Source organism: Kryptolebias marmoratus, linkage group LG16 (genome assembly GCF_001649575.2).
Source record: "Kryptolebias marmoratus isolate JLee-2015 linkage group LG16, ASM164957v2, whole genome shotgun sequence".
Lineage (NCBI taxonomy): Eukaryota > Metazoa > Chordata > Actinopteri > Cyprinodontiformes > Rivulidae > Kryptolebias > Kryptolebias marmoratus.
The window spans coordinates 5,668,944-5,694,170 of NC_051445.1; the positions used below are offsets into that span (position 1 = coordinate 5,668,944).

General features: G+C 38.0%; 1 protein-coding gene across 7 annotated transcripts; it reads right to left on the reverse strand.

Moving 5' to 3' along the window:
• Positions 1-654: 654 nt before the first annotated feature.
• Positions 655-25,013, reverse strand: phldb3 (pleckstrin homology-like domain, family B, member 3). 7 transcript variants are annotated; one of them, XM_037980414.1, is made up of 17 exons: positions 24,529-24,973; positions 23,286-23,339; positions 16,642-16,797; positions 16,370-16,480; positions 15,881-16,018; positions 15,376-15,504; positions 12,628-12,810; positions 9,789-9,899; positions 7,436-7,528; positions 7,254-7,355; positions 6,632-6,719; positions 5,936-6,101; positions 4,363-4,444; positions 3,885-4,037; positions 3,164-3,374; positions 2,138-2,223; positions 655-1,429 (listed from the first exon to the last, which is right to left on the reverse strand). In XM_037980414.1, the coding sequence occupies exons 3-17, from the start codon at positions 16,786-16,788 to the stop codon at positions 1,295-1,297; spliced, it is 1,935 nt and encodes a 644-aa protein (XP_037836342.1). In that variant the 5' UTR covers positions 16,789-16,797; positions 23,286-23,339; positions 24,529-24,973; the 3' UTR covers positions 655-1,294. The 7 variants fall into 7 exon arrangements, with proteins under 7 accessions (XP_037836342.1, XP_037836343.1, XP_037836340.1 ...); XM_037980415.1 differs by lacking the exon at positions 23,286-23,339 and having other exon boundaries at positions 3,164-3,371; positions 24,529-24,980; XM_037980412.1 differs by lacking the exon at positions 23,286-23,339 and having other exon boundaries at positions 24,529-24,971.
• Between the last annotated feature and the right edge of the window lie 214 nt (positions 25,014-25,227).

The window sequence follows — 25,227 nt, forward strand, 5'->3', positions numbered from 1 at the left end:
TGTTCCATCAGAACTTTTTTCTACTTTCTACCTTAGATTGGAAAATAAGTTTAAAAACTGCTGAAAGTGAAAAAACAAGGCACAAAACACAAAGCATGTTTAAATGCAGATATATGGATATTTGTTTACATTTGTTTATATTTTTAAAATAGCTTTATAAATAGTAAAAAACTAAATCCACAATTTAATAATATAAATAAAACACACATTATTAAAATGTCTAGAGTTTGAGAGATTTCAAACTGTTTTATGTACAGCAAATTATAAACAGATGTGAAGAAACAGTTTAGGTGAAAAGTGCTACCTGTAAACTGAAGAAGTCTTCATAAAACACACTTCAGCTGCAAGGAGTGAAAATGTAACTTAAGGAAAACTAATGTTTTTGAGGTTTAAAAGAGATATTTATCAGTTTCAGCAAAGCTCCAAACAACAGGAAATTACCTAAGGTCCTTCTTCATGAGAGCAGAAATGTTTGAATGCGGTCAGGAAATTTCACACCTTTTCAAGTTTTTAACACCATGTTTTAAATTCAACTTAACTCCCAACAACTTTAATGATAAAGTTAAAATTTAACATTGCAGACACCTTTTTAGTATCAATATAATAAACACATAACTGGATTTCTTAAATGAATAAACACTAGGCGACACAGTGAAAGAGTATATTTTCTTTTATTTGCAAACCAAAATCATAGAATTTTTCAAATAATAAATAATTTTGTACAAACATTTTTTTTATTGGGAACCCAGAGGCAGATGTGAGCATAGTGATGGGAACATCTGACCATTTATATAACATATTTAACCCAAAAAACACCCAACCGACAGTCCAAATAAAGTGTATTTGTTATTGTATCAGATTCCATCACATCATTCAGGTGATCTTCTTATTCTGACCACTTCTGCTGTAGTGTATTGAACTGTAGTGTGCAGTAGTCCTGTAATGCTGGATTGTGCCCAGCAGGGGGAGCTCCAGCTCAGAGAGTAAACCCTTCCTGTAACAGACTGTTGTGTGCAAGCTGCTGGGTAACAATGACTAAGCCTTTTAAAGCTCCATCTTCTGCTCTGCAGGAGATGAACTTCTGCAGCTGCCATCATTCTGTCAGTAACAGCTTTTTCCACACATCTGTAAGGCACCTCCAACTCCTGCACCCTCACATGATTATTTCAGGTACAGAACGTGCCTTTTAAAGCAGAGCTCCGTTCAAAGCAGCCTTTTAGACAGGAAAGAGGAAATAACCCACTGTAATGTCTGCTCAGTAGTTTCTCTCTTTGTTTACAGTCACATATGGAGGTCAGTAACGACTGTGCTCGTCTGTTGCTGTGACAATGACGTCCATCCAGATCCGCATGGACACAGCATTGGACGCCACCAGAAAGAACAGACGGTCGTATGTCTTCACGCAGAACGTTAGGCTGGGCCGCGGAGACTGAAGGGAAGATGCAGACAGAGATAATGTGATAAATCATGAAAACAAATCAGCTCTTTGACATCGTTTTTCTCATCTTTACAACTTAATTCACATGAACACTGATGTTTTGACAACAGATAAGAAGATTTCTGTTATAACAGCAGATTTAGAACTTAATAAAACACTCCCTTGTTATCTCTAGCTGAAACAACAAAAACCTGGTTTGTTGCTGCTTAAATTCTAAAAGCATTCTTGGAACTTTTCCTCTCAGAAATCTGAAATACTTTATAAACAAACCAGAGGATGGTTCTTGGTTCAGACATGTTTGAAAAACTAGTTGCAATATGCATGCAATTAGCATTCAGATTAGTACTGGCTGACACGCAGAGCACAAACACTTTACTAAATATTAAAAACATTCAAGGAGTTCATTAAAACTTAGAAATCACTACTAGATAGAAAGTTTTTACATGATATAACTTCACACTCATGGTGTCATTTGAAACTTAAAGATTAGAGGCCAGAGAGCAGAAAAAAAGCTTAAGTGCAGTAATGATGTTGTCTAGCAGCCATGTTTCATTTTGATTGGTTAGTTTTTAGTTCTGTGCAAGTCTTCCAGATTAAACATCGTTTGCAAATTCTTTCCCCGTCAAACTCCACAGATTTTGAATAACCAGAAGCAGAATCCCACAGACGCCGACTGATTTGTTAAAGGCTGAAACTCACAGAGGTGGCTGTACGTAGATGGTCATAATAAACTTCTTCTATTGCCTGGAAGTAAATGACTCCTTTTAGCTTCCTCTCATCACAGTCTGCAGAGAAAGGAGAACCAAAAATAAAGGATTACAACAAATACATGACCAGTTCAAGATATCCAAGTCACTTTGTGTGAACGCTGATTCTGTATTAAACATTTTTCTTTTCCTGCACGTTTTCTGCACAAACTACTTCTGCATATTTTGTGCCACTTTAACCATTCATTTATCATAATGTTCAGCTCATTCAGGAGATGGGAGCCATGACAGTTGGGTTTTGTAACTTTTACTTTTCAAAATGGTTAACTTCGATCAGCTTCTTTTTTACCCGATTCTCCTTTCTGGGTCGCAGGGAGCTGGTGCTCATCTCCAGCTGGAGACAGATGTTTAACTTTATTTACAAATATTTTCCTCATGGAAATACACTGAGACCTCTTCAGTTCCCTCAACAACATTCTTTGAAATCATTTTGTCTTCTTACACTACATCTGTTAGCTTTCTACACTTAGCCTTTTGCTACTTTTAGCCTCTAACTAACATTTTGCCTGTTTAGTTTTCACAGTAGTTAACCTTTTAGTATGTTTGGCTTTTAACTAGCCTTTAGCTACTTTGAGCTTCTAGCTAATCTTTTGCTACTTTTAGCTAGCATTTTGCTGATTTTACCTAGTGTTCTGCTTCTTTTAGCTTCACCAGTTTTAGCTTCTTCAGCAAATTTCAGTAAAATCATTCAGGACTCACTGAATTGTCAAAAAAAATGCAATTCCTCTGGTTAGTTTTAAATGTTAGATTAAAATATTTCTTTAAGTTTTAAAGCTCTTCTTCCCAACAGTAAAACATAAAATATGTGCACTAAGACATGGTTCCTCATCTAATTTTATAACAATGGCTTCTCTTTACTGAGCTCAGATCGTGGCACAAAGAAGCCTTTCATTCATGCGTGCAAACAAACAAATGCAAAGTCGGAGAGCACACTTCCAGTTTTTTAAGCCAGTCTAACCTGTATAGTAGGCGAGTCGTCTGTGATCTGTGTCAAACAGAAACCACCTCTTCTTCCAGGTCTTCACCCTCCCCCCTCGTTTGGTCAGGAAGCCCGCACAGCGGCGAGGTGTCATCCGCAGGTCTGTGCAGCCGGCAACACCGTGACCCAGAGACTCCACATGGGCCCGGAGGTCAAAGTTTGGAGAGAGGAAGAGGGGCAGGCTGCGCTGCTGGAGGGACAACGAGACTTTAAATGTGTCTCAAAATAGTCCGTTTTCCATGGAAAATGCTCTGACTTCAGTGGTATTTTGTAACAGATGCAGCCATTTTTGAGGCTCAACAGGAGCTCTCTGTCAGACAACGACAGTTAAAACTGTATGAGAATTTAATACCTAAAAGAATCAATAATAATTTCTAAGAAGTCTGAAAAAAAATGATTTTAAAATGTGTGACGGAAGTAGAATAATGGAATCAAGGAAAAAAAACTCAACTCATGCTACAGAGACATTTCTTTCTAAGAAATCAACAAAGACACGTCAGCCTCTGTTGAATCTATATTTACAACTGCTACACCCACACAGAAACTGTACACAAGGAAATTATTATTTTCTATTTTAAGTCCATGGAATAAAAAAAAAAACTATCGCTAGTTCTGTCTGAACAATTTCCTAATTTTGCAAATGTTTGTTGTAAAATTCACAGCTATATTCTTAGAACCTTGGAGAGTGTTTCATTTGTACCTCAGAGGAATTTGGTGAAGAAACGACCCTTGGTGATTCGTTTACTTCTGGCTCTGGTCTTAGCTGGGTCTCTGGTTCTGGAGGTTCCTCTCTGGTGGAGCTGAGTTCTCTTTGGCTCCTCTCTTCCAACATAACCAACCGCCGTCGCTCTTCCTGGGTTCACACATGCATTGAAGCAAACCGTAACAATCCAGTGCATTAAAACCTGTGATCGTTGTTTCTACTGTAACAAATAAAAACAGGGACGATATCGACCCAACACAGCTGAGAGTTTAAAACTCGATTTTTATGCTGTGCATTTTTCAGTCTAGGAATTAGTTTAAGTGTTCCTAACAGGCATTAACAAACAGCCAACATCTGCTGGGTCTTTTCTTGGACAATCATGTGCAATGTGAGTGGGTGTCAGTGATAACCAGGCCGTGTCTAATGTGGCGTGTCACTGATGATTAGGGAGGGTTTCCCACGCCAGGTGACTCACCCGCTCTCGGAGTAGCCTCTCTTTTTCTGCCTTAGCTTCTCTCAGCTTCTTCTCAATCTCTACCAGATCTACCAGGCATGGGCTGCGGAGAGGAAGAACAATAAACATCAAAATCAGAAATACTTGTTGCAGTATTGAGGATTGTTTAACTATTTAGAAAAAAAAATATTGAATTACAGCTCATGTATATTTTAATGGGGAAGCAATGGATCACTTCAAGGTCCAATAAAAACAAACTAAACAGTCAGGGTTACTAAATTAATGCATGTATTTGTGAGTTATCGGATTCATATTAACTCATGCAATGAGCATGACCCAAAAACATATTTATACACTTTTTATAGATGTTAGCTTCTTATAAACAAATGATCTAAAACGTTTTAAAGTCTTAAACAAAACCTAAAAGCTGAACATGTTTTAAAGAGATTCAATTAGATTAAGATTAGAGAATGTAGACAAACTAAATCATGTTTTGTTAAAATAACAAATGGATTTTTTTCCCTGCATACTTTATAGAACTGATATTTGAATGGATTTATTCATCATCCTGTTATTTCTGTAAATAAAGAGTATTTAATTAAGCCAGAATTCCTAAATATTTTAAAATCAGGTTTTACAATTCATTTTTTAACATTTTGTAATTAATATATATAGTATTAATATTACCAGCAAACTTACAAACACATCACAAACTTGTTAGAAGATCTTATTCTACTTTTTTTCTACTTTTAAAGTCTTAGTAAATTTGACAGAATATCCATCCATCCATCTTTTCTGCGGGACGCTGGGGGACATCTCCAGCAGTCACTGCTCTCACTAACACCTTATGAAAATGTAACATTACCAATGGACCTAAAAAAAGAGATCAACAAAACTCCACACAGAAAGGCTGAAGTCGAGCTTTGAACCGGCGAGAACCTTCTTGCTGTGAGCTCTAACCAGGGAACCCCCAATGACATCACAGTTAGAATAATGCATCTAAAATAAAACTACAGGTGCTTCACGCTTCCTGTTGAAGGTCACTACTGAATTCAGACAATATATTCCATCCATTTTACTCTCCAAGTCTGGAAACAACCACTTCATTCAACATAATGTACTGAATGTGACTAAACTGTATTATAACTATATTAATATATTTATAATAACTGAACTGACAGTAACTGGATTTGAATCTTGATCTGTTTTTAACTTAATTGGGATGTATTTATTTGCTTTTGTTGTGAACTGGTGCTAAAGAGTCTGAATTTATTTGAACATGACTGGATGAGTGTCTAAGTATAGTGCTCAAAAATTACAAATGAAAAACAAATTATAAAAAAAGCTTCCCATTGCTAACATTTTGCTTTATGTTAAAAAAAAAGACTTTTCAACCAGACTTAATCATGTCAGCCTTGGGTTAAAGATCATTAAAAATTCAAGTATTTCAATAAAAATGCCCCCAGAGAAAATATAATGAAGAAATATACTAAATAAGGGTGCCAAAAGAAGTGGTGTGCACCATAAAAATGTATGTTATTAAACATTTAAAAGGGCTTCACTGAGGCATTGTTGTTTTCACTCTTAAACTGACCTGGCAGCACGAGAGCTTGTTGTACTGTTGCAGGGAGAGAGGAGTGCGCCACCGTTAGTGGACCCAGGTCTGAGGCCGTTACTGTGCCCATTGCTGAGTCTATGGGACGAGATGGGGGAGGCGTAAACGTCTGGGCTCTGGCTGTCTGGAAGTGATCTCACTAATCCTGAAGGTAAAAGGAGACACAGAAATGCAAATGAAGATGGAGAACGAAAGCAAAGTTCGCTGCACAACGCGGCATCTTTTGTTGTCTCGAATAACTCAAATTGTATTGAGAAGTTTCAGTTGCAGCATTCAGGAAGAGAACAAATGAGTAAGAGGTAAAACGAAAACACCTGGCAAGACTTGACATGATCTTGTAGATCAGGCTACTCAAATATTTAGGGACAGACAAAGGTATGTGTGTGTGTAAAAAAAAAAAAAAAAAAAAAAACTGAAAACTGAGCAGATTTAAGGCTTAAGTATGCAAGTGCTTCTACAACTCATTTGCTCCGTGCAGACAAATCCAGCTCAGCATCACAGAAAACAGGCTCTCCTGACACACCTTTCATTTGACTAAAAGGGAGGGAACTGAGCAAACAGACGAAATGAGTCCATGAGTGCACAGCGAGCACATTTTATTGTCCTGTGTTACAAAGCTTGGGCAATCAGGAGCATAATGAAAGATAGAAATAAAGAGGGCTGCTAATAACTAACCCTGTACTGAAAGCGGCCTGTCGCTGAGTCTGTTGTTGCGATGCGAGCTCCTTCTTCTGGGCAAACTGACAGCTTCTTTGCTTGGTTCCTAAAGAGCAGAATACAGAATGTTAAGAAAAATCTGTGAAGTAAACATTTAAACAAAGAAATCCAATCATTTCTTCTCAGAAATAAATAAATAAAAAATACAGAAAATATCAGCTGCTTTAGTTCTAATATTTACTTTTGTGACATCAGAGTTAAGTTTTTGACACTAACACAATGAATCATTCATCCACAGCATTAAAACCCCCTGCTTAGTATTACACAAGTACTCCACCAAAAATGCTCTGACCCATTAGAACATGGACTCAAAATCTGTCCATCTTTTAGGTCTTGTGGATTACAGAGCCAGACCTCCATGATCTGTTTTGTGTACATCCCACTGATCCTTGGTTCAGCTGGGATTAAGTGAGCTTGGAGTTTTTGTAAATTTGGCAAATATGCACAGTTCTGTTAGATTTCTGCCATCTGGGCAGCACATTCACAAGACCTTACAAAACTTTGATTTAAAACCAATCAAGATAATTCCCTTCATCCGGTAGGGTGCACGAGGCAGATAATGAATTGACCAGCTGCACACCTGTGGAAGCTTGTGAACAGTCAGAGGAGAAAGTGACATCATGCATGGAGCTGAGCTGGTGATGTTTGACCAATCAGTGAGCGGCTTCTTCTCCTTGAGAACCTGTTGAACCAGATTCAGTTTCAAAATTCAGCAACAGATTCATGAGGACTATTTGCTAAAAGAGAAATACTGAAGTTTACTTTAACTGTAGCTGCAGGGAGGAAGATGACAAACGGTGCCTGGAAAAGCTGCTGTGTTAGACATGCCACATCTGGCTGAGCATTTAAACTGAACTGTAATTCCAACAGGGATGGACAATAATGAGTTAAAAAAAAATTATCACAGTCATACTATCTCTGCTCCAACCCTCCACCCCGCTTGACTCACAGACACATGAGCAATTCATTTAACCCTTCTCGATCTCTTTCGCTTCTTCACACTAACACATGGTGTCGGGAAATGACAGGGAGTGTTTAAAAGCTTCGATACGAGTACTGATTCCTGGATATAGGTTTTTAAAGTATTAGTAAAGAGTAAAGTTTGCTCAAATGCTTTCTATGTCCATTTCCAATCAGATCATCTCCTCCAACATTATTGCCACTACATGATTATTATCCTCCAAAGTTTCAGACAAATAAGTCAGAAGAAAACTACATCCTGCACCCGTTTCTAATCTTATCATACTCTTCTTGGTTTGTTTTCCTTAATGCCACTCCCTTTAGTCACCCCTTTCTTCTGTCTCTCCTCTCTTTGGCAAATAGTAACTAAAAATCAAGTTTAAACTCTTCTTTTAGCTTACCACTCGCTGCAGGGATGTGGAACTTCTTCCAGCTTTCGGTCTCTCTCTCTGTCTCTGTCATGCATCCAGACGCTCACTTCTACACACACATCCAACCGCAGCACCCACCCTTACGTCACTTACTCCTCCCTCGGTCCTTCCCCTCCCTCTCTCCAGCTGGAGTTGCGCTCACCGACTAACTCCGTCCCTCTCTAGGTCTGATTTGTTTTTTCCTTTTCCAGATTGTGTCTTCTGCTCATTTTAATGGCGCTGCCATGGCTCTAACCAAACACAAACCACTGCCAAAGGGATGAAGTCAAAACACAGTTTAAATACTGGCTGAGTGAATCACAAACTTTGGAACGACAAGAATTTAGAATAAAAACATGGCTGTGAAATGGCATAACAGCTGCACACAGCTAACAGGTATGAGATTCTATCAAACTGAACTGACTAGAAAGACATAAAGGTAAAAGGTGACATTATGTTAGAATAATTAAATTAAAACTTTGTGAAGGCAAAAATCTAAAGATTTAGATATACTATTTATTAATGTAGACTCCATTACAGTTTATTCAAAATTTGGTCACAAAGGTAACCATGTGTGTAATGAAGCCGAGGTGTCCTGATCCACAGCATTCTTTATGTTCTAAAACATCAGCAGGTTAGAGAAATGCTGGAAAATCTGAGTGAAAAGGGATACGATTGGATTTTTAAAGTGCTGCAGCTACCCTTTTCCCATGATCTTATTGAAGAGACTCATTTTAGACACTTGTACGTGTAATTTTTCCTTAATGTCCACCCAGAGTCTGCTCTTACAGGTGAGAGCATACAGAATATAGAACGTACAAGCCCAATTCTAAAAAAGGTGGGTATATAAAAACAGACTGCAATGATTTGCAAACTCATAAATCCATATTTTATTCACAATGGAACAAATATTAGTTTTTTTGTTTTGCTTTTTAAAATGATACAACTTCTCAGTTTCAACATTTGAAATGTTTACTATGTTTCACTGTGAATAAAAAACGGGTTTATGAGATTTCCAAATCCTCGCATTTAGTTTTTATGTAAATTTTTAACAACATCCCAACTTCTTCACTTCTAGCACCAAGTTGTTTAAATGATGTTTTACAACAAATAAAATAATACTTCTCAAAAACACATCCATTAACAATGAAATACTGCAATGTTTTTGGAACTTGGCTCACACTAGGAAGCACAGTTATGGACAAGCACATCACATTTTAAAGTTATTGACTGCAAATGAAAACGCTGCCTTTCTACAGAGCCAGAAGAGACGGGGAAATTTACATTCATTCTGACTCATATTTTCTACAATGTAGCAGATCTAAAAGTCACTCCTTAGACCTGAAGTCATGTGACTTTCTTGTAGCTGTGTCACAAAATGCCAGCTAACATGCATTATGAACAATGTGTTTGTTATCCTTATCAGTAACATTATATTCCATTCTCATTGGAACAGAGTTGCATATTTTATTCATAGAGGTATACTCTGAAAATATTTAGCTGTCAGTGTATACATGTGTATAAAACAGGCCATTTTTTTCCTTTATGCACTCATCTCTATTCTTACACTTAGACACTGTATTGAACTAAATGTTAGCACTGATTTTATAAATGTAAATCTAACAATTTGAGATATCTATGTAAATATAAGTGTTTAAAATCTGAAATTTTGAAACTGTATTGAGTAGAATTTGGTTGGACAGATAAACCAGTGAGTTGTAGTTAGTTAGTAAACTCCTTCGTACCGTTTGAGTTGAGTGGATGAGCTCTCGCTTCTCCTTCCTCAGGGCGTTCAGCTCCCTCTCCTTCTCCTTCTCCATCTCCCTCAGCTGTCTCTCCAGCTGCTGGACTCGCTCCTGAAAATTTAGACAATTGTTTCCATCAGCTTCGACTGCCATATGGTTTCCTCTTCACAGAAGAGCCACAAAAACATACTGCAGCTGATTTATCTGGCTGGCATGGGTTTCAATAATCTGTTCAAAAGGCTGTGATTTAATCTTTTTAAAAGATCCCAGAAGCGATAACCTGTGTGTCTGTGGGAGTAAAAGCTGCACTGCCCAAACAAATCTTTTCAATACAAATTAAATGTCCATTTTGGAAGTTAATTAAAAGTCTATGAAAAGAGACACGTGGCTGGAGAGCTCAAAGATATTATGGACCAATAATAAATCAGCACCCGAGGAAGACACTGAATGGGACGTATGGACAGACAGACAGACAGACAGACAGTCATGTGCAGCTGAGTCAACTAGTGTCCCTCTCACACAATCCCCATTTTTATCTCTTCCTTTGCACTCCTCCACCAGCAAACTCAGGCTAACTGAGGAACAATCCGACATCATTGTCACTAAATCTGTTTTTGAATGGGCCGGAAACATGCAGATTTATTGAGTTAAAAATACTTCTAACCATCCTGAATCAGTATTTGCAGAGTTTTCAGCCCAAAGACTCATTTTCCTGTGTTAAATCCTACATTACCACAGTGGATCTAAAATAATACTTAAAAAGATCCACTTTGAGCATTAAAACTGTCTGTAAAACCTAGAGATAGATCAAATATTCAGCCAATTTATTTTATTATTTCTAATTGAGATAATGAAGGGCAATGTTAAGCAAATGGTTGCATATCAGCCATCAGCTCCTCTGATTTCTAAATATCTGGCGATATTTATGGCCAAAGAAAACCTCAAATCAGTCGACATCTAGTAAAACAGTACAGCTGGAGAGTTACACTAAAAATCTGAAATTAGCATTTGTTTAACAAATGGAAGCGAAAATCCATCATTTGAAGGTTTAGGAGCCAGCACCTCGCAGCTACCAGTGGTTAACATGTTGTTCTTCACATCTGACACAGATGGACAATGATTATCTTTTGCACGCAGATTAAAGAGTAAATTCCTGTGTAAATTCCTTCTGGCACATGTAATATTAGGCTAGAGGCAATAGAAGTCTCATGTAAAGCCAACTACCTTTGAAAACCTGTTTAAAACAGGTCAACAAATCGAGGTATGAAGACGAGCAGGATGAGTCATCTCATAGTATTTTGAGGTCAAGCTTCTTCTATCCTAGTTATATGTCATAGTCAGAGTAAACGAGTTAAAGAGCAGTATAATACAGCAAATCACTACGTTTACACCACGTTAACATTGCCACTCTTAGAGCATGTGCATGCAAGCAGATTATACAACACCTGACCATGACAGGCTTAAAAACATTTGACAAGTTGTACAACTCAAGTACAGAACAAATCAGATGAATAAAACTGTCAAATAATTTCTGAAGCTTACTAACCACAATGTCTAAATCACAAACAAATTCACACCAAATGGCAGCCTTTTAAGACATGCTGCTCTTTTAGTGTTGTACTATGAATGTTTAATTGAATACACAAGTATCAACATGACTCCCCAGTTTATCAAATAAATCTTGTTTTACTATGTGCCTTTTTTAGATTAAGCAGTTAAGGGAATTCTTTTAAAGTGAAAAATATTGTCTCTGGCTTTAACAATAAAACAGGCTGAATTGGGTGATTGATTGTTTTCTTGCAACCAATTAAACAAACTCTGGTCATTATTAGTTTTTAGAAGTTGTTTCTAAAACCTGACATTGTGATTAGGGGATTGCAGGATGTGGTTTAAGTGTGGGACAGCTAATCTTTTCAATTATTAGACAAAGACACAAGATGATTTCAGGATTTAAAACAAATATCTGCTGTCTTAGTTCAAAACTTCCCTAATCCCCTAATGTGTTTTCTTTTTCCTCCTCGTTGTCATCCCTCTTTTCTATTATCCTGCACTTATTTATTTCATTCATGGTGGCCTCTTATGTAATTAAGCTTCTAGTTTAAAGTTACGTGACAGATTCAGGGTGATGCTCAGAGGTAAAAGGTTCATGCTTGTGTTACGATTTGAGGAGGGGGAGGAAGAATGACAAGTTTTAATCTGCAGTGAAAACCATCAGAAGATTTTGTGCATCTATGATCTCATCCTAATCTGCTGCTCTGCGTGTTCTGGGCAATCAGTAAATAAGAACTTAGTTTTAGCTCTAACACTTTATCTAGTGAAGATGAACTGCACTGAAGATCAATGCCAGAGACTCTGTGATTATTTTAGGAGGAGCACAGATTTGTGACTTTGAAGTTGACTCTCTGGTCTGCGTTCTGCTTATTTTTACTGTCAAAATAATTAATTTCAGATGGTTAAAAGCTTTTTAGCCAGAAAAGAAAAAAAAAAAATATTTGAAGTTGGAAAATTAGAAAGGAACGGTTTGAGAGCAGAATTCAACATGCTTGCAGTCGTGACAGTACACATTTACTGTACACTGCATGTGGGGGAACTGAGGGGAAGTATTTATATGAGTGTTTTAGATCTCTACTGTATCCAGCTTCAGTGTTGAGATGGGTATTACTGTTGTTTTGTCTATGAACAAATCACAAAAAAATGACAAGTCTGCACTAAGATAAGTTTTCTGTGGAGGTAAATATGTATGCAGAGCTGCAGAGCACATGACGTGCTGATAAGCTGCAAACCCGTGGAAAGCCTCAAGAAGCAGCTGAAGAATTCCCCCCTGAGGGACCCTGTTTACCTGTGCTGTGTTGACCACATGCTGCTGACATGAGATTTCCTTCTCCTTCTCCCCTTCACTCTCCCCCTCCTTCAGTTTCTCCACCGTGCTCTCGTCCTCCTCGTCCATGCCGCTTTCTCGTTCCAGGACACGAAACTCCCAGTCCTCAAAAGCCCGAACGGCAGCTTCCATCGCCTCCTTCTCCTGAAATAAGGACAAATATTTAAAGAGTGAGTGTTAACTTAGTTGATAAAGGTCTGCTTCCTAAAATGTAAAAGAAAAATAAAATGTGGTTCAAACTAAAAATGTTAAGATTCTGGAGAACAAGGATTAAATCACTAAAGTAGCATTTATGGTTCAAACAACTTTAAACTAAAAAAAAAGGGCATACATTTAAAAATCAGCTCATATCACTATTTGTAGATTTCTACATCTTCAAGTTTGTTGTCTTTGTTTTTATGATGAGTGGTTTAATGTTTCTACAAGATTTTGAGAAATTTGTCTTAATGTCAATTTGTAATAACAGAACTAAATTGTGGATTTATTGAGTGCTTTGAGCTCTTTCATGGATCAAACAGAACTACAACTGAGCTAATTCCCTTGTACAAAGTACCATAATGCAAAACCAAAAACATTTCTAGCTGAAGACATATTTTTTCCACAATATTTTTTAATATAATGCAGATGTTGGAACAGCATCTGCACAACACAATCTGAAGTTTCAGCACAAACTGTGCATAAAGACATAATTCTGCCTCAAAACTGCTGTAATTTAGAAAAACGTTACATATTCTTTGGCTTTTTACTGCTTTGGTGTCTGTAAATCAAATTACAGTTTCCCAATGTAAATTAAAGAATAGAAGCCTAGCATTCCTTGAAGGAATGCGCATCACCCAATGCCTTAGTCTTAGATGATCATCTCATGTTGAGAAATGACAGTTGGAGCCATTTTGGTCAAACTTGAAAATAACATTAAGTACAATCTGCAACTCTCAGAGTATGTGTTGTAAATTATTCTCAGCTTTTATCAAATCAAATTTTAGGTCAGTGTCTGTAAAACTGACTGTGTTTTAGCCATTTTTGTGTTTTTATGGTCAGTTGGATATGGCAGTCATCTAAAATTGCTATGACACCAAAAGTTAACTCAAAGATTAATATTTTGGTAACAAAATAAATACATTTAAAACACACAGAGACAGGCAAAAACATCATTGCCCGCCTTTGGCTTTTAATGACGGGGAATAAAAAGTGTCTGTTCTAAAGCCAAAATGGAGATGAAAGTATAAGACTGTCTAATAATCAGAATACCTTACATTTCCTGTTATCCAGCATATACTTAAGTCCTTTTTTGTGCATGCATGTAGCTATTTTTTTGCAAGTCAAACTGGTTTCAAACAAATCTGACATGTTATAACAGAAGACAAAAACCGACAACACAACTACACCAAACCTGTCATTAAAAATCGCTCCTAACGCTGACAGATCTGTCGTCTTGTTCCGACACATTCACAGGAAGAACAAACAACTTCTCGTCTGCGTGGATGTTTGTCTAACTCAAAAAGCATAAACACTTCAGGTGAAATTGGCACGGACAATCAAGCAGTGTCAAACAACAGGCCCCAGCGTCAACGTCAACACATCCTTCAGCTGACACTTCCTGTTGTGTGTTTAAACTGCAAATTGAGTATCAGTTCCAATTGAAAGCTGCCTTAAGGTGCAGTCATTCCTGAAAGTTCAGAATCCTCTTAAATAAAACATTTCTAAAAAAGCAACATGACCCTTCGTTTATGGAATGAGTCGTAAAAAAAAATATCTAAATTTAGATTAAAATTGTTAGTTTAATGTGACATTACTTCATTGTTTTTAAAGAGAGAGGATTTTCTGTCAGTAAAAAAATGTGTCAGTTAAGATAAACTGACTTGTGAGGAGATGTATCCAAGGTAAACAAGATTAGGTGAAAGATATCAGAGGTGTCTTTTTTGGAAATCCGCCCAGCTGTGGCTGCAGCACCGTTAGAGATCCTGCTGATACAGATTTACCCTTTTCTTACCCTCTAAATTAGAAACTGACGCTTCAGTTTGGCCCTAATTGGCTTCCTTTAGTTTAGTTTAGTTGTTTCTTTATATAAATGTTTTAGTTCAGGTTTCGTGACATTGAAATTCGGACCTTCAATATAAAGAATAAACTCTATATATACACTGTAAATTCTACAATCATTCACATATTAGTTGCATAAATAAATTATGTCTATTTTTCAATTGTTTTCTGTTTATTGAATTTGATTTGAAGGATTTTATTCCATGTAAAATAAACAATTTTCAGTGTTTTTTAAAACAAATATCAACCTCTCTTTGCTCAGTTAGTTGAATTTGGAAATTTAAAGTACAGAGATGAGAACCAGATCTAAAAATCTGTTAGATTTTGGATCATGTCGTAAATCAAAAACTAATTCTGACATGATCAACAACCAAAACAAAGATTTGTCATTTATGAACTGGTAACTTAATCATCTCCTTCTCCAAGAAAAAAAAAAAGAAATAATCAATTTGTTACTTTGATCACCTCATTTTCTGGAAGACGTATCTGACTTTGTACCATCACACTGAGCACTTCTATCTTTGACATATTTTTAATGATAAGACAGCAATATTGACACTTACTGCTTAAGACTTAAGATAACTTCATGAGAAAGATAAGTTATATTTGTCAGTGTAAGTGTGCTTCCGTTCAACCATGTTGAAAGCATTACATGCAGCACCATCTGCTCACCTGCTGTAGCTGCAGTCTCAGCTGCTCTCTTTGACTTTCTGGCTGACTGGGGATCAGTTTCTCTTTCTCCTCACAGCTCCTCTTCAGCTCCTCCACCCTGCGTCTCTCCTCCTCCAGACTCTCTCGCTCCTGCATTTACAAACACATTAACAACATAGTTAAGCAACAAAACAGCAATGTCTTTTTCCCCCCTTTCTAAAAAAAAAAAAATTCAAATTAGAAACAAAACAGCTGCATGTCTGTTTCTAAAGACACCCACAGACTTTTATGCTCTATTAGTTTGCAACAGTGTTAAAAATCTAGTGATTTATTGTGTAGGAGATTTTTGTCTGTGTAAATGAACCATTTCTGTGCCCACATTTTTCTGTAATCTCTTCAGCTACTTTTACTTGTGGTATTCTGATCTCTAAACGAAGCCACTGAAATTGTACGTTAACACTAATTACATAAAGAAAGTTTTAAATGATTTAAACAATATGAATATGAATGAAGCATCATGGTTTACCTTGAGTCTGTTGGTGTGTCTGTGCTCCTCTCGCCGTCTGCTCTGCTGCTGCAGACCCAGCAGCTTCTGTGCGTGCCGCTGCAGCTGCTGCCGCTCCGTCTGCAGCTCTCCCTGCAGCAAGGCAATCTCCAGCTGCAGCTGAAGGGGGCAGAAGATATGACAGAGCTGAATCACACTGACCAAACGCAGAGCAAGCCGGAGCTATGCATTCTCTAACAATGACTTTGCTGTTGTCTGGAAACTGCATGAGGTTTTAAATATTGCCAACAAATGCAGTTAGGAGTCTCTTTCAGCATGCTGCCTTGGGTTTCACCTGGTAAACTTGGAAATGTGATGTCTTTTTTCTTGAAAAATAATAAAAATAGCTACATTTCACAATAAAAAGTTTCTTGTTCTAAAACAAAAATGTTGCTTCATCACTAGTTTTGCTCCACTGGAAGGTGATGTTCTGAGATGATCAGATGGTTTGTGTCCAACTGAAACTCTCACCTCGATCTTCAGCTCCTCCTTTTGTTGGTTAATCTCTGCGATGCGACGTTGGACCAATGAAGGCAACGGCAGGATCCTCAGTGAGTTCACCTCCAGCTTTTTAGCACAGGGCTGACAGAAAAAAGAAAAAAAAAAAGGGTCTTTAACTTGTAACTCATGGTTTTTAACAATTTAAGGATCATTTTTAACTTAACGGAAAAAAGAGGATTTGACACAGAAATATGCCTAACTTCTATGTAATAATCATCAACAGCTTCGTCTCAATCATTTACCTTCTCGCTCTCGGTGCTGCTGCTCTCTGTGTCAGACTCTGCCCCCGAAGAGGCGGGACTCTGACCTCCAGACACTCTGCTGATCCACGGCGGCCGCAGACCCTGCTGCCACTGGCTCCTCGAGTTTTCCATGTTATGTTGGGGCATTTCTAAAGGCTACAACAGTTAACAGAAGTTACAGAACAAAGAGGGATGCAGGGAGACTTCAGTGAATATTGTGGTAATCTCATCTGCTGTGAAGCTGAAAGCATACAGAGGATCAGGTGACAGCTCACAGCTGAGTAACACAACACAGGGACGTTAAAACACAGAAATCCCCTGAAGCTTCCAGAAACCAGACTGTGATGGAGAAAACACCCCGCTTTGAAGGGAAACCAAAAGCAAAAGAGGAGAGAGAATTGAGGATGTGCTTAGTGGTTTGTGGTTGAGTTTCAGGGTCTCGATGCGTGAATAAAACCATGACATACAGCAGATTTTTATTCTGTTAGAGGCTTTGATGTGGGCCAGCAGAGGCACAATATATGAAAGAGATGTAAGACCAAAACAAACTTTGAAGTCCTCTTATATTGTACTTTTGTACTTTTCTGTCTGTCACATTCATGTGGATTTATTAAAGCAAATATCATTATGGTCAGTGTTTACCAAGCTCTACATCAAAGTGGTTCCCAACATTTGAGAAGAAGTTCTCCTCCTCCGAGCCTATAGTGATATGAAGTCTTTATGCTGTGCTGCCTTTTCACCCTCATCTACAGAGTTCCTCTTTATATAGAAACAACCATACATATAAAGACCAAAACTAATTTGTGGGAAAATACTTTTGATTCTTGTCTTGAAAACATTTTCCCACCATTCCCTTCACCATCTGTGCCGTCCCTGGATTAATACCTTATTAGGCTGTAAGGCAGGTTAAGTGAAGGTTGAGTGGAGATGAATATGAAGCTCAGATTTGAAACCAGCTGGCACTCTGACATCCGGACAAAAATATAAAGATGGAAAGGTAGAGACAGATAGGGAGAACTGAAAATAACAACTTTGTCCTAAAGTTTTACACACCTAAACACCACTATGGAGTATAACGAGGCTTTAAGCAACAACTAACTAACAACTATTCAACATCTACAGTATACATTTAAAAATGCACGTCCTACTTGAAAAATAAATATCACTAATGCAGCATGAAAAGGACAAAAGATCATTATTGGTCTGACCTTTACAATTTGTCATGGTCTTCTCTGTTGTAATGTTCAATATTTGACACTGATATGCAAGTTCTCATGACACAGAAACTACTAAAAACAGTTTCCATGGAAAACGCTATTAATAGAAAAACCACTGACATCCATTTTAAATAAATGAGGCTAAAGCCACTAAAGTTTCAGAAGCACTTCATGAGTTCATTTGTAAACTACAACTTTAACAGCATGTGTACATAATGTCTTCCCTGGACTCCAAACGTGGCATTTAAATGAAAATTATGGGGTTTTTCAATCATCTAGATTGTAGAACAAGCATAGAGGACTAAACAAACTGTATTTAAGGCCTGTTTCTGTTCCCAGCTGCTGAAATAATAGAAGGCTCTCAGGGCAATTTACATTAGATGCAGATCATAATTTAAATTTGATTGAGTAAAACTACATTTAAATCAGTCAAATGTGAGTGGGTGAAAGTGTTTAAGTTGAATCCATCCATCCAAGATGGCCCTGCAGATAATTTATTGGGTCCATTTGGTATAAAATAAATTAACATTACTCATCTGATTTTAGTTTGTAAATCCTGTAAGGCAGACCATCATCATCATCATCACAGTTGGTTCTTAGCTGTTGTGTGTCTCTTGTAGAGATGCGTCTTCAACAGTAATTTAAGTAAAACATGAATAAATTATAAAACTCATGTCAGCTAAATATTATCAGCAGGACACAGATATTTAAGACAGTCACTAAATCTACATGCAGCCTTTTTAAGACTAACATTAACAAACAGCAGTAGGTGGAACGTGGAATGGACTGATCTGAAACCAAGAGGCCATGCTGCTTCTGAATCCTCACTCCATGACTTAACAACACACTCAAATTTTATGCTTTGCTCATTAACCTATTACACTGAACGCCACAAACGTCCAGTGAAAAAAGAGGAAGAGAGATTTGTGTTGAGTCACATCATTATCCAAACATCAGTGGAAGTGTTTGACTTCCAGCTAAAGTCCAGGCAGATATCCTATCAACACTGAACCTGAGGGAGAGGGACTCAGGAGTAAAGTCCATGTTTCATTTTCACTCACTGGTGTACGTAAATGGAAAAAAAGGGAGGGAAACAACAACAACAACAAACTGATTCTTCTGATACCCTGATGATACAAGAAAAAGTGAGATGACAAAAAAAACAACCTACAAAATCAGCAGATGCAGGGAAAGAAAATAAGGCAAAGTTCACCCTGAGAGTCAGATCAAAGAACAAAACAAAGTTCTGTGTCCAAAATAATTGGACCTGATTGCAGGGAGGGGAGCGCCTCAGGGGAGCAAGATAAAGAGTTAACAGAGATGCACTTCAGCATCCGGAGCACTTCTTTTGCGTATGTTGCTATGCAAGACCAACCACAATGAGAACATAAAGCTCAGTTCTAAATTTATCCCTACAAAGTGGAAGACACATTGCTTCTAAAACAAATGAGTAATAATCAGAGAGAATGGGTTCAGAAACACATATTCAGGAGCAGCATGAGGGAGTTGAAGTGAGTTCAACAGAACAAGAAACAGGGAGGGGAGGAATGTTGTTTGAGTCATATTATCTCACCACATGCTCACATCAGCAAGTCTTATCACTCATTTCACTCTGAGGTTCCACTGAGGCTTTACACATTTTAATTTAAAATTAACCAAACACAAAAAGGTCAGGCTGCTGTCAGGATGTGTTCTGCTGCGTGACAGAAGTGGGTCAGTCCACTAAACCCGACTTGATCCAGACCATTTTTTAGATATCATGCTGTTTGTGACTTTTATGTTGACAAATAAGAACTTTTTAAAAATCACATCCAACTTCAGGGGCAAAATTTGTAAATTATAGCCAAACTGTTTATGAGACATTGTTTTTCATTTGAACCCAAAAGTGTTTGGTGTATACAAAACTATTTAAAAACAAACTTTATTAAATCATATTCTATTTCAAATAACACCTGTGGCCTCTAACTATGATAGAAACAGGTTATAATGACAAAATACCAACTGTGCTCATTTAACTTGTGTCATTTAATTATTTACCTTGTGATAAAAAATTATACAGCCGTGGTTCTTTGGACCCACCCTCAAAAAACCCAACATTCTTCAAATGCCAAACTGACCTCAGACCAGGTAGATATATACTTTAATGATCCCAAAATGAAATTCAAATTATAAGTAACTTCTAAGCACATACGTTAAAAGTATGTTAGAATAAAGAAAAGTATTTTTAAGGCTGTTACTTGGTAAATATAAGGAAACTGTCATTTTTATTGTAGTACCAAATCAGCTAAATAAATTAATAATAATAAAAACTTTTTTAACAGAGGTTGACGGTTTTCACCTTCGGTTCTGTTTCTGCATTCATCGAAGATACAAAGGTCCCATCAGAACCCAGACAGAACTAATGTCAGCGTGGCTTATTTACACTCATTATACAATACTGTATCAAAAAAAAAAACTGGTACAAACTGTTTTGCATGTTCTCCGTGCAGAAATTTACACATCGTACGGATTATAAAACTGTTATCAGACCTTCCAGGTTTGACATTTAAATTAAAAGTTTGACTAATCGGTTCCTAAACTAAAAAAAACAACATAATACAGCCACACTGTAGCTCTGCAATAAAGACAAAAACACACAATAACCCTCTAACCTTGTTCCTGTCCCGACCCCTCATTGATGAGTAGCGCACCACTGTGTACACAAAACCAAAAAGTCAACACTGACAACAGCTACGTTCAGGACAAAAGAGCTCCAATGATGGCATGCCATGTGGGTGTGAGTGCTGATTACAACATGTCACCGAGCATTCAGCCGAGGAGAGCTTTAGGAAAACGTGTCACAAGTGGAACACGTGAGTGGAACTGCCCTGTACAGGAGTGGCAGGGTGTAAATACAAAGTCAGTTCAGTGGCTTACAAGTTAGGTCATTCAGTTTACTCCTCTGAATAATGTAGGAAGACAAGTCTGAGTAATACAGATAAAACTAGTGTCAAAGTTCATCATATTCAAATACAACAGCTGCAGGAAAAAAGTCATCCTGTTCAGACTTTTTAATCTCTGTTGTTAAGTGACTGAAAACCAAAACTTGCAGAATTACCGGGAACAGACCCAGCTCTGATTTGGACCCATGTCTCGGTCAGTATGAGCTCCAAATGTAAACAGGAGGCAGATTATTTGTCTTAAATGAGTCATTTAGAAAACCAAGCATTTTGTAAGAATGACTGGTGTTTTTATTAAATTCTGAGGAAGTTCGATCAAATTCAGTCTAGTTTTTGAATATTGTCCAAGTAGAAAAAAACTTGTTCTCAAACTCAGCAGTAAAACTGGAGAACTTCACCCTGACTGTAAAATGAGGCTTTTACAGCAGACAATGACTGTGATACAAAAGGAGATTGTACAACAGAACTACAGGATGTAGCCCATCTGCCACTAATGAACAAAGACCAAAACAATTTAAACCAAAACGACATCATTTTTAAGCACTTGGGAGTTACGTGAAACCAGGAAATTGTGGCTTAATAAACCAAAATGTTAAAACAACAAGGGGGCTTTATGACTTCAAGTAATACCCAGTGCACTGAACTGAAGTGCACAGTAGAATTACACACCAGAACAACAACAACAACTCAGATGACAAGATGGCTCTTCAGTGAGTTGCTGCTTCTCATCTGTTCATGGTACTAATCCAAAACCAGCTGTTAAGCAATTTGCTCTACAGCAGTTTTAGTTACATATTTGTTTGACTGGCTACAAATTCAGTTAAACAGCAGGCATTAAATGTTTAACATCCCTGTCTTTTGCCCATCATGTTTGGAGAAAACAGTTAATTTTCCTTTTTTTATTATTTTTAAAACAGAGAACAGAAGTTAATCTTTTATTCATTTTCTTTGCCACAGATCTGCTACACCCCTCCTGCTCCTCCTAATTTGTAGTGAGGATCTCTTTACAGAGGATGGGACTGAAGCTGTCCTCGAGCACTCAGGTGAGGCGAACACTGTCACCTGGTAGATCAAACATAGTACCCTGCAGTGACCTCTGGACCTGCTACGTGCCGGCTCGATGCCGAGGGCCGGAAGAAATGGGTGACAGGAAGAAGACCTGGCTGTCATGGCAGTAAAAAGGCAAGAAAATCCTGCATGACACCTCCGTGCCACTGCAGGATAAATCCACTCATGCAGCTAAAGAAAAAAACTAAATAGTAGCCAAGCCTGAGCTGTTTGAATGAGACAAATAGCTTGCTGAAAATTAGCAATTAAATGGAAACCAATACCCTGAAGACATTTAGGCCTTAGTGGTTTTGGCGTTGCCTTCACAGACCCGTTGTATTGACTCATGATGCATTTCTCTACATTATGGTTTTTAAAAAATGCTGACACCTTGTGTATTTTGAAATGTTTCGTTGTAACTACTGTGAAAGCTTTCTCAAGAGTTTCAGCCTTAACTAGCAAGTGTTACTTGACATTTTGAGAACCCATCTCAGAGAATCAAACACCAAACAGAACTCAAGAAATTGGCATAAAAATCACAAGACATTGAGAAAAAAAAAAGAAGTGGAAATACTGGTTTGTGCGAGCACTTTTCAGCAGGTTAGGAAACCAGCAACTTAGAAACTAAAAACAAGAAACCACTACTACCAGTTTCACTCATCACTTGTAAATGTCAGGATTTAGTAAACATTTCAAAGGATTGAGACTCAGACACTTCCTCAGTGCTTAAATTAGATTAAATATCAGAAGAAAGAAAAGGTGCAAACACTGGGTTTAAGGTATCCAAATACTGTCTAAAGTACTTTTATTTAGTGTTACTACCAAAACTAAATATTATGAAGTATAATCAGTGATTTTATTTTCAATTTAAAGCTGCATAAGAACATATGTGCAAAATATTTATAAACATTCTGCAAAATGACATTTGAGGTGTCAAATTCTAATAACCATAACTGTGTAATTACAAAACAAATATATGTACTCACTTAGGAACGCCTTAGTTCTCTTGACAAATTTAAGTTTAGAAAGTTTAAAAAATGCTGAGTTGTTTTCCATGAGAGAACAAAGTTCAACATAATAAATATGTTTGACTGAAAGCTGCAAATCTACACTGTCTGATGACAACATCAGTCTTCTTTCACCTTAAAGCAATAATAACAACAACTCCCCACAACGAGTTCAGGTGCATTCTGTAAATGAGGCCGAAAAGCATTCTGGGAAATTAGGAAACCAGTTCAGGAGAAGAGAGAACAAATAAACAGAAAAAAAACAAGGTGGAGCTGAAACAACTAGTCTGTAACTAGTTTTTTTTTGTTTAAGTTGCCAGAGATTATTTGTCGTAATCCTAGTCTTTTTGTTGGTGTTACTCAGGTTAAAAACAAACAATATGAAGGCTCCAGGTGCTGCTGAAAGATGGAAAACTACTTTTCTGAAAACTCACACTGGTTCATAAATCAGCGGTGAAAACTCAGATTTTGGCATACATGGCTGCAGTCTGTAGAGGTAAACAAATACGGCAGAATCAGACAAGAGTGGAATCTCAGAGAAGACATTTATGTGGAAATATAGGAGTGAATCTGCTGCTAATCACAAAAGAAACAAAGAAAGAGCGAGTAAAAACTAAGGTCCAAGCAGGGCGGTGGAGCACTGTAAACAAATGCACACTGTAGATGACAGCTATTCAGAAATTTAGCTTACAAATTTGAAATTTAAGGACACATTAAGCAGCAATATGAGAAACATATTGTGCAGATTGTTTTTTGACACGTCTTCAGGACTTTGCAAGGAGTACCTTTAATTCTACCTGTACTTCCAGCATGTCTGATCCCTGCAGCATGCTTTAATGTGGCACTTAAAGCAGACATTGTTGATGTTGTTGCCAGCACACACGCTTTTCTTTCCAAGCAGCTCAGGTAAGTGTTGCAACAGCTGAACGGGACAAACATCTGATGGAAACTGAGGCAGAATGTGTGAAACCCTCCCAGGACACTCATTCCTTCCTGGCCTTCCCGGCCTGTCACTGTGTGATAACTGTTCTCAGAGAGATTCCTTTGGACTGAGTGTATCTGTGGGAACTGTGACGCAAGACAGACTGATCCATTAATGACAGTCTGGGACACAGGGCTCAGACACAGATTTGTCCAGTGGCAGCCAAAAGAAGACATTTCTGTGTGAGAACTAAAAAAATAAAAAATAAACTAAAAGGCAGAGGTCCCCAGACAGCAAATCCCCACAATCCCACCTCAGGCTGCCCCCCACCCTCTGTGTTTACTGCTGATGGAGGGATAGAAGGCCAGATATCTCAAGGTCTCTGTAAACACAAAGGGGGCAGTTTATCTACACATGGGACAAGGTCTGACAAACCAAAATTAGAGAAAGTTACTGGGAGTTTTCAGGATAGGACATTTTAGTGCTCTGTAATTTCAGGCAAAGTGTGGGATGGCACACTGCAGAGCATAAATGAATGAATAATGCCTAGTTTGATTCTCTCAGGTTACTTACTTTTAGTAAAGAAGCCCAATTAAGGCTTTTCACCCAACATCAGGAAGCAGCGCAGTTCTGTCAGAAACACCTAAAAACAGCAGCTCTTCACTTTGTCCTGTTTGTTTGTTTGGTTCGTGTTTTTATTTGCTGAAGCCCCGTGTTCCTTGGTGCTAAAAGAGAATAACGGTGAGTAAACTTACCTGGAAAACGTGTTCCCATTTAGAACAGAGCAGACGTGCGCCCGCGCGCTCACAGCTGAGGTACACCCGGCTGGACTCGACCCAAAGAGGAAGAACAAAGTAGCGAACCGTCACCGACTGAAGGCGACTTTTTAAAAAGCTGTTTCACTTTCAGAAGCAAACTCTCAGCCCGCTTCGCCTCCCAGCTGAGAGCCGAGCAGTTCTGTCCTTATCTCCCGGTCTGACGGCGGAACCCCGGAGGTGCGCGGCGCGTGGGCGCGTGAGCGCCAACAGGTGAGGCTGAGCTGAAATCACGCGGAGGAAGGTGACGACAGAGGCGGATACGGACCCGAGCAGCGGCCCGTGGGGGGGCTCTGAGGTTCCCACTGCTCCAAACTTCACTGTTCTCCTCACTGAGCAAAAAAACTGCACTCTTTACATCCTTCTGTTCTGGGAACCGCGACCTTTTTTTTTCTTTCACTGTTGACTCATCCGGATTTGTTGCCAACAGGTTTAATATTCACACAACAAGCTCCCTTGGGAACATGATAATAAAGTCAGATCAAATGATCAGAAGGTGAAACATGAACAGGTAATCTTCAAAGGGAACCTGGAGGTTTTTTTTGTTTTTAAGTCATGTTGAACTCCTTTAAAGGGGCATTCTGGCTATTTTAAAGTGGGGGGTAATTAGTAATTAGAAATAAAAAGCCTTTCCAGATA